This window comes from Vitis vinifera, chromosome 19, assembly GCF_030704535.1.
Source record: "Vitis vinifera cultivar Pinot Noir 40024 chromosome 19, ASM3070453v1".
In the NCBI taxonomy this organism is placed as follows: domain Eukaryota; kingdom Viridiplantae; phylum Streptophyta; class Magnoliopsida; order Vitales; family Vitaceae; genus Vitis; species Vitis vinifera.
In genome coordinates, this window is record NC_081823.1 from 1,971,424 (window position 1) to 1,983,822 (window position 12,399).

Sequence of the window (12,399 nt, forward strand, 5' to 3'; positions counted from 1 at the left end):
ATTTCTAACACTAAGGTTGAATTAAGCCGGTAAAACCCTGTGTTTTGAATCTTTGATTGAACAGCAGAAGGGTCAAAGGGGTGGTCTTCTTAACAAAATTGAGCAAGCAAAATACAAAGGAACGTTAGATTACAAGCCAACTAGTACGTAAAGTCCTACAATTCCAGGCACTAAATCTACGTCAAGATATATCATTTAACTCAAGCGGTGACTCTTTCCACTTCACCTCCAGTCTTTACCTTTCATCATCAATATTTGAATGGAATTCATACAAATATTCCTAGTCTATTTCCAAGCTAACATATTTAGGGTTGTGCATATCAAACTTCCAAAGTCATATATACGTTCTAGTCCACACACGGCTTTCTTCCACGCTTGAAAGTTTCATGAACACTAATTTACTGGTAACTTCCCAACATCATACCTATACGCATCCAGTCTTCCCTTCAAAAATTAACAAAGAGCTCAGTTCAAATACATATAGACCGGCATATTAAAAGTCATTGGATTCAGCTGCACAAAATTAATGGATACATTACCTTACCTCTCTTTGTTCATGGCCTTGATTTTGTTATTTTCACGAAAAGGAACAGCCGAGGATCCTGCTAAGGGAATTATAGGTGCCATTGTGGATCACACTTCTCGCATAGGTAAAGAAGAGAAGGTAGCAATGGAGATGGCTATTGATGATTTCAGACTCTACTCTAATGGAAGTCTTCGTCTGCACATTGAAAACTCTCAAAGGGAGCCCATCCAAGCTGCTCTTGCAGGTAATTATGGATCAGCTTTTCTTCTTTAATTTTCTTTTCAGATGAAGTTGCCTCAATCTCCATGATCACAGTGTTAGAACAATAATTCATCGTAGTTTAAAGCTTACATATATACTTAGATTCGTGGACTAATGCTGAATCCTTTACATGAATTTGCAGCTATGGATCTTATCAATAAGCATCAAGTTCAAACTATTATCGGGCCACGAACATGGGAAGAAGCATCCTTAGTTGCAGAGGTTGGCAGCCAAGCTCATGTCCCTATTCTTTCTTGCGCCAGTGCAACTCCACAGTGGGCATCTGAGAGGTGGCCCTTCCTCATTCAAGCCTCACCCAACCAACAAGCAGAAATCGAAGCAGTGACTGCAATTATTCGGTCTTGGGGATGGCATAGGGTCGCCATAATATATGAGGATATCGACTCAGTAGCATCTGAAGTTATCCCTCATTTCACCTATGCCCTGCAGGATATAGGCGCAGAAATCAGCCGTCTTGTAGCTCTCCCACCTTTTGCTTCTTCATTGTCCAAAGAACTCACGAGCCTAAAAAAGGAGCAGTGTCGAGTATTTGTTGTTCATTCCTCGTTGTCATTCGCAACACACATGTTTCAGCAGGCGAATCAAATGGGGATGATAGAGAAAGGTTATGTGTGGATCACTATGGACACCATTACAAGTCTCGCCCACTCTCTCAATGCATCAACCATCTCTACAATGCAAGGAGTGGTAGGGGTCAAGAGCTACTTCAACGAAACCGAGCCAAAATTTCAGGATTTCTATGTCAGATTCCGGAAAAAGTTCAGCTTGGAACATCCTGAAGAGGAAAACCATGAGCTTGGAATTTTTGCAGTGCAGGCCTATGATGCCATATGGACAGTGGCTCAAGCCTTGGTGGGCAACAACCTGGGGGGCCAACACATACTAGAACAAATTTCACTAACCTCCTTCCATGGATTAACAGGACTGGTTGAATTCACAGGCCGGAGAATAGCTCCATTGCGTAGATTTCAGATTGTCAACATGATTGGAAGGAGTTATAGAGAACTCGGGTTCTGGACATCGGAATCAGGCTTCACAGATACTATGGATGAGAAACTTGATTACAACCCTTCAATGAGAACACTAGGACAGGTGTTTTGGCCTGGGGGACCTTGGTCTATTCCCACTGGCTGGACTTTACCATCAAGCTATAAAACCCTAAAAATCGGTGTGCCCATTGGATCAGTGTTCAAATTTTTTGTGAATCCAATGTATGACTCTGAAAACAACCTCTCTTTCAGTGGACTCACCATCAAGATCTTCGAAGCCGTCCTGGAATACTTGCCATACTATTTGCCCCACCAATTCATTCCCTTCAATGGCTCATATGATGCATTAGTACTCCAGCTTGTCCACCCAGAGGTACTGAGAATATTTGTTAATTAGGTCATTTTGCTAGATCATTTTATTTCAATAGTGATTAATCAAAATTCTTTTACATACGAGTAGAAGTTCGATGCAGTAGTTGGGGATGTAGCGATAACAGCGGAGAGGAATCGGCATGCAGAATTCACATATCCTTATACTGAATCCAGGTTGGTGATGATAGTCCCAGTGCAAACAAGGAATAGAGCATGGCTATTCATTAAGCCCTTCACAAAATCCATGTGGGCTCTAACAACAATCATCAATATCTACAATGGCTTTGTCATATGGTTGATAGAAAGAAACCACTGCTCCGATCTCAAAGGCTCAGTGTCGAATCAGATTGGAGTTTTGCTTTGGTTGGCCTTCACCACACTCTTCTCTTTACAGGGTAATTAACATGAAAGTAATGAATTCTCCTTTGGTTGAGAAAATTGAAGATTTTTTTTTATCAAACCCGAGATTTTAATCTTCTTCATTTCGGTTAAATTATGTTTGTGTCTAGGGCAAGAACTACACAGCAATTTGTCACGGATGGCAATGGTGATGTGGCTGTTTGTGGCGCTGGTCATCACGCAGAGTTACACGGCTAACCTTGCCAGCATGCTCACTGTGGAAACGCTTGAGCCGACGGTGGACGATATCGAGTCACTAAAGATTAGCAAAGCCGTGGTTGGGTGCAGTAGGGGAGCTTTTGTAGCAAACTATTTGGAGAAGGCCTTAGGGTTCCATACTGATAACATCAGAAGAATCACTGCACCAGAAGAGTATGCTCAGGCCCTTAGAAATGGGGAGATTGCAGCTGCATTTCTTGAAGCCCCTTTGGCCAAATTATTCCTAGCTCGATACTGCAAGGGCTTCGCTCGAGCAGGGCCGACGTTTAAAGTCGGAGGGTTTGGATTTGTAATTCAATTTGCTCTTTATCATCATCAGTTCCCATCGACCCTCTTTTAAATTCTTTTGAATCAAATCAAGAACAAACTAAAATTTAAGTAATTGGTTGTTTCAACAGGTATTTCCAAAGGGATCTCCGCTGCTTGTCGACATATCAGAAGCACTCTTGAAGGTGTCTGAAAGCGGAAAGCTACAAGAACTGGAGAATGCCATGGTTGCATCACAGAAGTGTGTGAATATGGATTGGGAAGAAGAAGATTCTAGCCTCAGCCCCAACAGCTTCTGGGTGCTTTTCATAATAACTGGAGGCACATCCACAGTGGCTCTTCTCACCTACATTGCTCACGATCATAGGACATTGATGAACCACTGGACGCATTGTAAGCGCAGAATCCCTCGAAAAGTCAGTGATTTGGAAAGCTCGACAAATTCACCAAACATGCCCGCGTCTTGACTGAGTTTCAGACATTATTCAAGGCTATATGGCATGGAAGAAACCGGCTACCATGGACACAAATTCTCCCATCTTCTACTAGAACATTCAATTGATTAGGAAAAATTTTTAGCATCTGTTTGGAAAGTAAGATTAAGAAGCTCCATTGGCAACTATTTATAAACCAAATTTCATCGAAAAGTTCTCAAAATCTGGAGTCTCTTATTCATGGTTACACAACAGCACAATTCATACCCCATTAGTCCATGTGCTGAATCCACAACATCAATTCCTCTAATAAAATTCAAAATTAAAAAAAAAAAAAAAAACCCATCAGTTTTAAAACTCCATTTTCAGTTGGTAGACACCAAAAGAAAAGAAAAGAAAAGAAAAGAAAATCGCAGTGGAACATGCTGAGCTGAAGAAAAAAAAAATGGAGCTACAAACAAAACGCATGTGGCGCAGTGGAATGTTGGGGCTGAATTGGGGTCTGGGTACAGCTAATAGATCACAATGTAACTGTTAATTATTGAGCCAAACTTTGATCAGTACTTCAAATCAAGCATCCAGCTGGTTGCTTGTCTTCATATCTTTTCTTTTCTTTTTTTTTTGGTCAAATTATTTGCAGTAATCTACTCCGTGATCCATGGACTTTTCACAGTAAAGGACAACATTAACATTAATAAAAGTCTTTGCATCCAAACATGAATTAATAATTTTTTTTCCAATTGTTTTTGTCTCTACCACTCAATTTTTTCTACAATTTCTTGTCAAGCAAGTATCATCCTTAAAAGCATAATTTTAATTTTATGCTATCTCCCAATTTTTTTTCGTTTTTACATTTGTTCAAAAGATAAAATAAGAGGAATGCAACATTGTAACACGAGAAGAAAAAAGAAAAAAATACAACAATCAGACCACAAATAGACACCCCAAAACCAGACAACCTTTCCTTTCTGGGTTTCCAAACACCCATCTGCCATCTTGGCCCCCCACCCAAAAATAATTTCCAAAAAAAGGGAAATTATAATAAATCATAAAATTACAAAAGGAGAAAAATAAAATAAAAAATCAACACCAACCCCTCTTAGCGCTACTGTTGAATATCCTCATTTCCCTATACCATCAGTCCACGTGTCCTTATCCTACCCTTCAATCCACAAGCTTGTCATGGACCCACCCTATCAGATAATTGGGGACACATCACATGCATGCAACAGGTTAGCAGAATGCACCACTTCAGAGCCCTTCTCTCTCTATCTCAGTTTAGAAGCTGCACCTTGTCAGTACACCCCATGGCTGCATCAGTGGTGGTGGTTTGGTGTGGTCGTGTCGTTGACTGCGGTGGAGCTCCGGTGGCTGAATTCCCCATCTTTTTTAGGCTTTGTTGGTGATACACTTGCCTCAGTCTCTCTATCTCTTTCTTCAATGCCTCTTGATGAGCTGCAATTTTTACATACATATTTACCGAAGAAAAAGTATGATGAACATTATTAATTAAAAAAGTAAAGTTACCAATTTTTATCAAATCAGTAGCTTAAGATGATATCGGAGATTTGATTGACGGAAAGTCATAAGTTCGAACCCCACTTGATGGAAAATCGAAGAATATTGCCCATCGTATATATGATTGATTTGATCCATGACCCACCAACTTAGCAAAATTCCCATGAAATTTCATGGGAATTTTCGTTGTTTTACTAGAATAAGTAATGGGATCCAATGTCTCCTTGGTGATGGAAGCATTTTGGCTAGTTTGATCATAGAGTTCATGCATGAAATCTTAATATGAAGAACAAATCATGATTAATTAAGTTCAAATTTACGCTCTCACCGTCTTTGAAAATCTTATCTTGAGCTAACGCCGCGATCCTTTGCTTAAGCGCGCTATTGTCCACGTTGAGAATCAATCGTTGATGATCGAGAAATGCAACCCTCGGAGACAATGCTGAAACTTCCGTCTTCATTGTTGCATTTTTGCATGAAGAATATAACAAGAAACATTAATTATCGAAAATCGATGATAATTAAGTAAATGTGAAAAGAAACTAATGATAATTAAGTAAATTGCATACTTGTAAAGATGTTACGCTCCGCTCAAGCTCTGAAATGTATTGTAGCTTCCTCACCCTTGACCTCTGAGCTGATTGCCGGTTTGCCAAAATTCTGAAGACCACCAAAAAAGAGTTGATGAAATATAATTTTGATTATGAGCTTCGGCGATACAATAATCCATTGTATAATTGCTTAATGCTAATTAAGAATAGGTACTAATTAAGAGTAATGAAGTTTTAGTAATTGGGTTTCCCATGCATATATTCAATATGATCACCTAATCTTACCTGAGAATAATGGAGGGCTTTTGGGGTTTTTGTAATGCATATTTATGATGTTTTTTTTTTACCTCTTAACCCGCTTTGGATCGATGATGGAATCGCCGTTAGAGGCGGTGGAAGGCCTGAAAGATGGTAATTCAGTTTTGCATGAGCTCTCCACCTCTCCAGGCTCATTCTTTGGTGGCTGCTGGTCAAGGGCTGCTCCTTTCTCATCGCCTTTCTCATCATTATTACTGTTCTGATCGGATGGTGTGGACGGGCCGGAAGACGACACAGTGGGCGGCACGGTGAGGGATATGTCGTCGGAGAACATAGACATGAGCTGATCATCATCCAACCGGTCAAAGCCGTTGGCGCCATGCAGCATTGTGGCATGAGAATGCCTAGCTTCCTCAACCAGCACCGGAGCTTCAAGGAAGGCGATGGAGTCGCTGACAGACCTGCGGTGGGAGCCCCGCCTGGAGGAGGAGAAGTCGAGAAACTCGTCCACCCAAGAAGGATGTTGGGAGGTGGTGGTGGCGGTGGCGGCGGGGAGGAGAGCAGGAGCTGCCATGGATGGCATTCTTTGGTGGGGGAAAGAAGGCCAATTCTGAGTCATGTTGGGGACTTTTGGAGGCAGTTGTGCCATACTATTTGCCAGAAAAATGAAACTAAAACTTGAAGTGATTCTAAACCAAAAACCCCATCAGAGAAATGAGTCTAAAGAGTACAAAAACTTCACAAATCTGAAGTCAAGAGGAGAGTAGTGGAGGAAATCATCTCAAGGGCGGTCTGCAGGCTAGCCAGGCACTCATTTTCATCTCTTTGAGTGTCTTTAATTTTAAGGCCCAGAGGTTTTGGAAAGGGGGGGTCACATGGGGGATTAGGACAGCTAGCTACAGCTGTTGGGAGGGATTGGGGCTCAACGGTTTCACTGGAAAGTCGCAGTAGTTTAATAACTGGAGGAATCAGCCACCACGTGCAGATGTGACCCTCTCCTTTGGCATCAGCTTATAATAATCTAATCACTGCCATATGGGATCACTCCCTCGAGCCCATCCCCTACATCATCCCTTTTCTTACTTATTATCCATCTTTTTCATGATTTGATTCCATCCATTTGATTCGTGATTTTTGAATTGGGATTATCTTAAAGGTTGTTGATTACACATAACATGTAGTTTTTTGACTTGGGTTTGTGTTTTTAGCCATTGATGATGTTTTTTTCTGAGAACCCATGTGGCCAAGATTTGAGATGAAAGTTACTTGAGCTCAAAATGGGCACTTTTTGGAGTTGGGTCCACAGGTTGAGCCAAAAAAATCAAATGGGTAATGGAAATTTCGGGCGATGATTGAGATTATAAGAGAAGTGGCAATGTAGAAGAATGTGGATGTGGAAGGTAGTCACATGGGGGAGAAGCCCATAGGATGAGATGATAAATATACGAGGGATAGTGGTGTAGTGGGAAGGTGGAGGATTTAGGGAGAGATGAGCTGTGAAAAAAGGGAAGCTAATAGAATCATGTCCTCCTCTTCCCCCATGTGAACTGTTGGCAAGCCCCCACCTTTCTTTGCCTTGTCCCCAAATCAGACTCACATGGAGGCTTATGTGTCCCTTTTTGCTTCTCTCTCTCTCTCTCTCTCTTTGTGTACGTTCTCCCATCATCTCATGTTGCCATTTATGTTCTTTTTAATCTCAAAGTACCGTGCAGACACAAATAATGATTACCAAAAAGAGTTTGCAAGTCACATTAATCACTCCCCCCTCCCCCACCCCAATTTCTAAGAGTTGTATGGTAGGTTCAAAACTTATTTTGAATCAAATTTTCAATAAATGAACTAGAGGTATGCTTGTAAATTTTCTAAGTTTTATTAAAAATAACTACATCCTATATCTTAATTAAACGTTCATTCACCATAATATTTAAAACATCAATCATTTTTAGGTATTACTTAAAGATAATTTTTTCATTTTTTCCTTTGATAAAAAAAGACGAAGTCAAAATCATAATTCAACCTTATGAAGGAAAAAAAAAAAACAAAACGAAGTTTTCACCTTCTTAGCATTCAATTCAATGAACCCATAAATTCAAGAACATAAATAATCGAAATTCCATTCACATTAATCAAGAAGAAAATTCCAATGTCTCAATGATCACCATCCGGGAATCACTCTTCCAAGCCCCATCCCCATTAATTAAAGGATTTGCATGTGCATTCCACTATAACTTCACAACTAATCAACTTTACTCCACTATTCCCTTTGTTTTCTTATTATTATTATTTTATTTTATTTTTTTGATAAATCTCAAAACAATCTACGTTAAATCTCTCAAATTCACACTTCTTTTATTTTTTAATCATCTCGGGATTGGAAAAATAAAGAAAACCCGTACAGAAGTGGGAAAGAAGGACTGCTGCCTGAAATGCAAAAGGAGGCATTATTGAAGGAGGAAGGAGCAAGGAAGGGCCGACATGTTTTTAATTTTGATAGATAAAAATGGTGAAAGAGGGCATCATAAGCATCAATAGACAGGGAGAGAGGTGGGGTTAGCACTTCTCAGCCACTATGAATAGTTTCACCCATTTGCAATGGGGAGTTTCTGGTGCACATATTCTAGGAAAGTTCTTTGGCATGGAGTATGGGGGGATGTTGCTTTCTTTTGTCAATTTATTATTTTTCTTCCATTCTCTCATCCAATTGCTTAGTGGGATTTCACATTTGTGAATTTTTAAAATCAAATTAAGATTGTGGAATAACTTTGGAGGAATGGGTGTTTGATGTATATCATGATTTGGTGATTTAATTCTTTGACAAGAAGGGAGATGGTTTTTAATTAGGGTTATTTGATTAAAAAAGTTAGTGAAAACCCAATTTTTGAAATTTAATCCTTCATCCTTTTTTTGTCTCATTTTGAAAAAAAATGTCATTATTTTCTTGTAAAAATAACATTTTGTTTGAACACTTACATGTAAATATTTGAGATTTTAAAGCATATTTATATAAAAAAAAATTGGTTACTTTTTAAGAAAAAATATGAGAATTGTTAGATTTACAATTTGGGGATTATTTCATCCATTTTAATCAAATATTTCTTTTAATTATAAATATTCACAACTAAATCTTCTCAAAATGTATTTTGATATGCTAACTTAACACTATGATACGACTTTGCATATCTAGCCAAGGAAGTAATCAAGCAATCAACCAACAAACTCACACACATTACGCTATGAAAGATAGACATGTAGACATACTACGACATTAGGGTGATTCGGATTGACCTATAGGATTATGGGATCAATTAGAGATTCATACACACTCGACAGAATGGGGATCAACTTTAATATGACCTATAAGGGTTTATTGAGTTTGTATAAATATCGTTTATTTTAAACCTAAAACCTGTACAATTTTAAAGCATATCAATACAAGTGAGAGAACCTACCCCCTTACATTAAAGCACAATATTCAAGCCAAGACACTCACTTAAACTCTCATATCAATTCGAAGATGGGCTTAAATACAATTTGTAATAATTTGTTCCTTCTGATACAAGTATTATTTGATTTAGACTCATGGTTCATACAATTTTAAAAAACATTTATATATTTAAGATAAGCTAACTACTTCTAAAGTGTTATAAGTTTCTTTTTTCTTCCATTATATTGATACCTACACATGGACAATGAAAATGATGTTTTTTATTACCATTCATTAACTTCTACCAAATACACCAAGAAAAGAAGATTATTGTCAAATAATTATCTTGTTACTTTATGAAAGTTTAGATCTTGCGTATGGAATATCTAAAAGTAGTGAATAAGCATTTAACCTTTTTAACTCCAAATTTTTAATTTATCTTTAAAAATTATAGAAGAAAATGAGAAATCAATCACTTAGGATACAACTATTTTATGTGGACCACCACCCATAAAATTTTCCAAAGACTTTACAATGTAAAAAATCATAGGTTTTAGAGACTGTAGAACACAAATCCACTATAAACAAAAAAAAAAATTAGACATATTTACTTGATGGATATCATCCCTAAATCTTACTCCTCAACACCTAGACAAGTCTTCATATTTGCAACATAGCACCATCATTGACCATGTACACCTCAACACTTGAGGGGAATGTGGATCTTTCTCACCAATCCAAAAATGGGGAATCTTGAATAGTTTGAAAGTCTTTGGATGTGGGAAAGGCTAAGAATTCTTTTTTCTAAAATTTACATAGCCCAAAAACAACTTTATGGCATAGCATTCACAGGGTTAGATCCTAGTGAACAAAGCTCTAAAGATTCCAAAAAATAAAAATAAAAATAATTACTCATTTAAAAAATAGAAAAAATTAATTTAAGCACTTCCTATATTTGAGTTGTTCTTGCGAGTACTTAAGAGCTCTCAAGAAGCGCTCAAGCAACAGGTTTGAGTGCTCAAGTGCTCAATCGGTTCTTAATTTAGATAATTTAATAAAAAAACAGTTTTAACTCAATATCCATTTTATGTCACATTTTAATCAAATTAGTTGTTTCTAAATCTTTTTATATTTATCTTTTTCATAATTCCTATAACAAAATTGTTAATAGACCCTCTTATTTGTAATTAAAAAATTTGCAAAAAGACTTAATAGAATAATTAGACACCACTATTTTAACGGATAAGGAATAATAAAAAGAATATATAAAAGTTTTTCTTTGTGACACAAATACATGATTGAAAATTCAAGTGAACTTGGGATATAAGGTTCTTTGAACCAACCTTCAATACGAAAAGAATAAATGTATGTAGAACAATGAATTTGAATTAAACGCTCATGATTGTAATGTATGTTCCTATCTTGATTTGAAGAGAATTTGAAGATACAAGAAATGGGTTTCTATTCTCTTTTTTTTTTTTCTTCTTTTTTTTTTATGCGTTCTAATTACACAACATTTATCACATTTACTAATTCAATTCAATTTTGTCGTGATACTTGGTACCATCAATCAAATCCTCCAATAATTCTAATCATATTTATCATGCTTTGATCATATTTTCCAACACCTTTTTCAAAGCATTATGAGTCATAATTTGTGATACATGAGTCACATTTTGTGTTGCAATTCGATTTTAATTAAAATTATTATATTATTTTTTTCATACTTTTAATACCTTGTTCACATCAATAAGTTTCCCATTCACTTGAACAAAATATTCTATGAAGGGTGGGTCAACATCTAAGGCACCTTAGTCACATGTTGTGGGACAATTGTTACATTTTTTGAGATACTTGTACATTGTATCACATTTAAAGTTTGTCATGTTAGTAAGAAGTATTCTCATTTTAGGGTAGTTGAATTTTGTGTCATTCACCACTTGCTTTTCTTCAATGGTGGAACATGTGACATTCCTTTGCAAAAGGCCTTAAAGGAGAAAAGGAATTTTCTGGATTTCAATGATGGAAGCCAGTTAAGCTTGAGGTATACAAAAGAGGGCTTTGAGTCGTGACTCATGACGAATAGTTAATTGAATGGGTTACGCGTCGAAACTAAAATATAATTTATTTATTAAACGGGTTATATAAATAGATTTAATTATATTTAGAGATGTAACTTGGGTGAGTGTTAATCTTAGAAATGTAACATGATCGAGGTGGTTTGACCCAACCCGAACTCAATCTAACTTTCAACTAAATTTGGTTAATCTTATTACAAATTTGTATGATCGATCAATCATACGAAATTTCTCATGCTTAAGGTATAGAAAACGGGGTTAAGCATCAAAACTAAAATATAATCTATCTATTAAACGGGTTATATAAATGCCCTAATTATGTCATGAACACAATTTTACGTGATCCAAATCCATTAATTTCTTTCTCATGTCAAATTTATCATCCCAAAAAGGACCAAAGGGGAGAAGGAATTGAGTGTGGATTTGAATGATGAAAAGGCCAGTTGAAGCAACTGGTCTACAAAACATGAGAACCAAAACAATAAAGAAACAATTAGAAACCAAAATTTGTGCTGCTTCTGCTGGTATTATAATGATACATTTAAACCTTCAATTCAGCAGAAATATTGAATGGGTTATGAGTCATGACTCATGACGAATGGTTAATTGAATGGGTTAAGCGTCAAAACTAAAATATAATCTATTTATTAAACGGGTTATATAAATAGATTTAATTATATTTAGAGATGTAACTTGGGTGAGTGCTAATCTTAGAAATGTAACATGATCGAGGTGGTTTGACCCAACCCGAACTCAATCTAACTTTCAAACAAATTTGGTTAATCTTATTACAAATTTGTATGATCTATCAATCATACGAAATTTCTCATGCTTAAGGTATAGAAAACGGGGTTAAGCATCAAAACTCAAATATAATCTATCTATTAAACGGGTTATATAAATGCCCTAATTATTTCATGAACACAATTTTACGTGATCCAAATCCATTAATTTCTTTCTCATGTCAAATTTATCATCCCAAAAAGGACCAAAGGGAAGAAGGAATTGAGTGTGGATTTGAATGATGAAAAGGCCAGTTGAAGCAACTGGTCTACAAAACATGAGAACCAAAACAATAAAGA

The 12,399-nt window shown here is 36.7% G+C and overlaps 2 protein-coding genes across 2 annotated transcripts; one reads left to right on the plus strand and one right to left on the minus strand.

The window, feature by feature from the left end:
- The first annotated feature begins 929 nt into the window (after positions 1-929).
- Positions 930-3,701, plus strand: LOC100255540 (glutamate receptor 2.7). The gene is made up of 4 exons (XM_019216981.2): positions 930-2,170; positions 2,258-2,564; positions 2,679-3,076; positions 3,186-3,701. The coding sequence occupies exons 1-4, from the start codon at positions 932-934 to the stop codon at positions 3,519-3,521; spliced, it is 2,280 nt and encodes a 759-aa protein (XP_019072526.2). The 5' UTR covers positions 930-931; the 3' UTR covers positions 3,522-3,701.
- Positions 3,702-4,284: 583 nt separating this feature from the next.
- On the minus strand, positions 4,285-7,225 carry LOC100258873 (basic leucine zipper 34). The gene is made up of 4 exons (XM_002285275.5): positions 5,905-7,225; positions 5,576-5,666; positions 5,335-5,461; positions 4,285-4,943 (listed from the first exon to the last, which is right to left on the minus strand). The coding sequence occupies exons 1-4, from the start codon at positions 6,462-6,464 to the stop codon at positions 4,762-4,764; spliced, it is 960 nt and encodes a 319-aa protein (XP_002285311.2). The 5' UTR covers positions 6,465-7,225; the 3' UTR covers positions 4,285-4,761.
- Positions 7,226-12,399: the final 5,174 nt, after the last annotated feature.

Coding starts and splice junctions, on each gene's coding strand:
- LOC100255540 (XM_019216981.2), top strand. CDS start 932: ATGGATCTTATCAATAAGCATCAAGTTCAAACTATTATCGGGCCACGA. Junction 2,565..2,678: donor CACACTCTTCTCTTTACAGG/GTAATTAACATG, acceptor GTTTGTGTCTAG/GGCAAGAACTACACAGCAAT. Junction 3,077..3,185: donor AAGTCGGAGGGTTTGGATTT/GTAATTCAATTT, acceptor TTGTTTCAACAG/GTATTTCCAAAGGGATCTCC.
- LOC100258873 (XM_002285275.5), bottom strand. CDS start 6,464: ATGGCACAACTGCCTCCAAAAGTCCCCAACATGACTCAGAATTGGCCT. Junction 5,667..5,904: donor GATCCAAAGCGGGTTAAGAG/GTAAAAAAAAAA, acceptor GGTGGTCTTCAG/AATTTTGGCAAACCGGCAAT. Junction 5,462..5,575: donor GGAGCGTAACATCTTTACAA/GTATGCAATTTA, acceptor GCAACAATGAAG/ACGGAAGTTTCAGCATTGTC.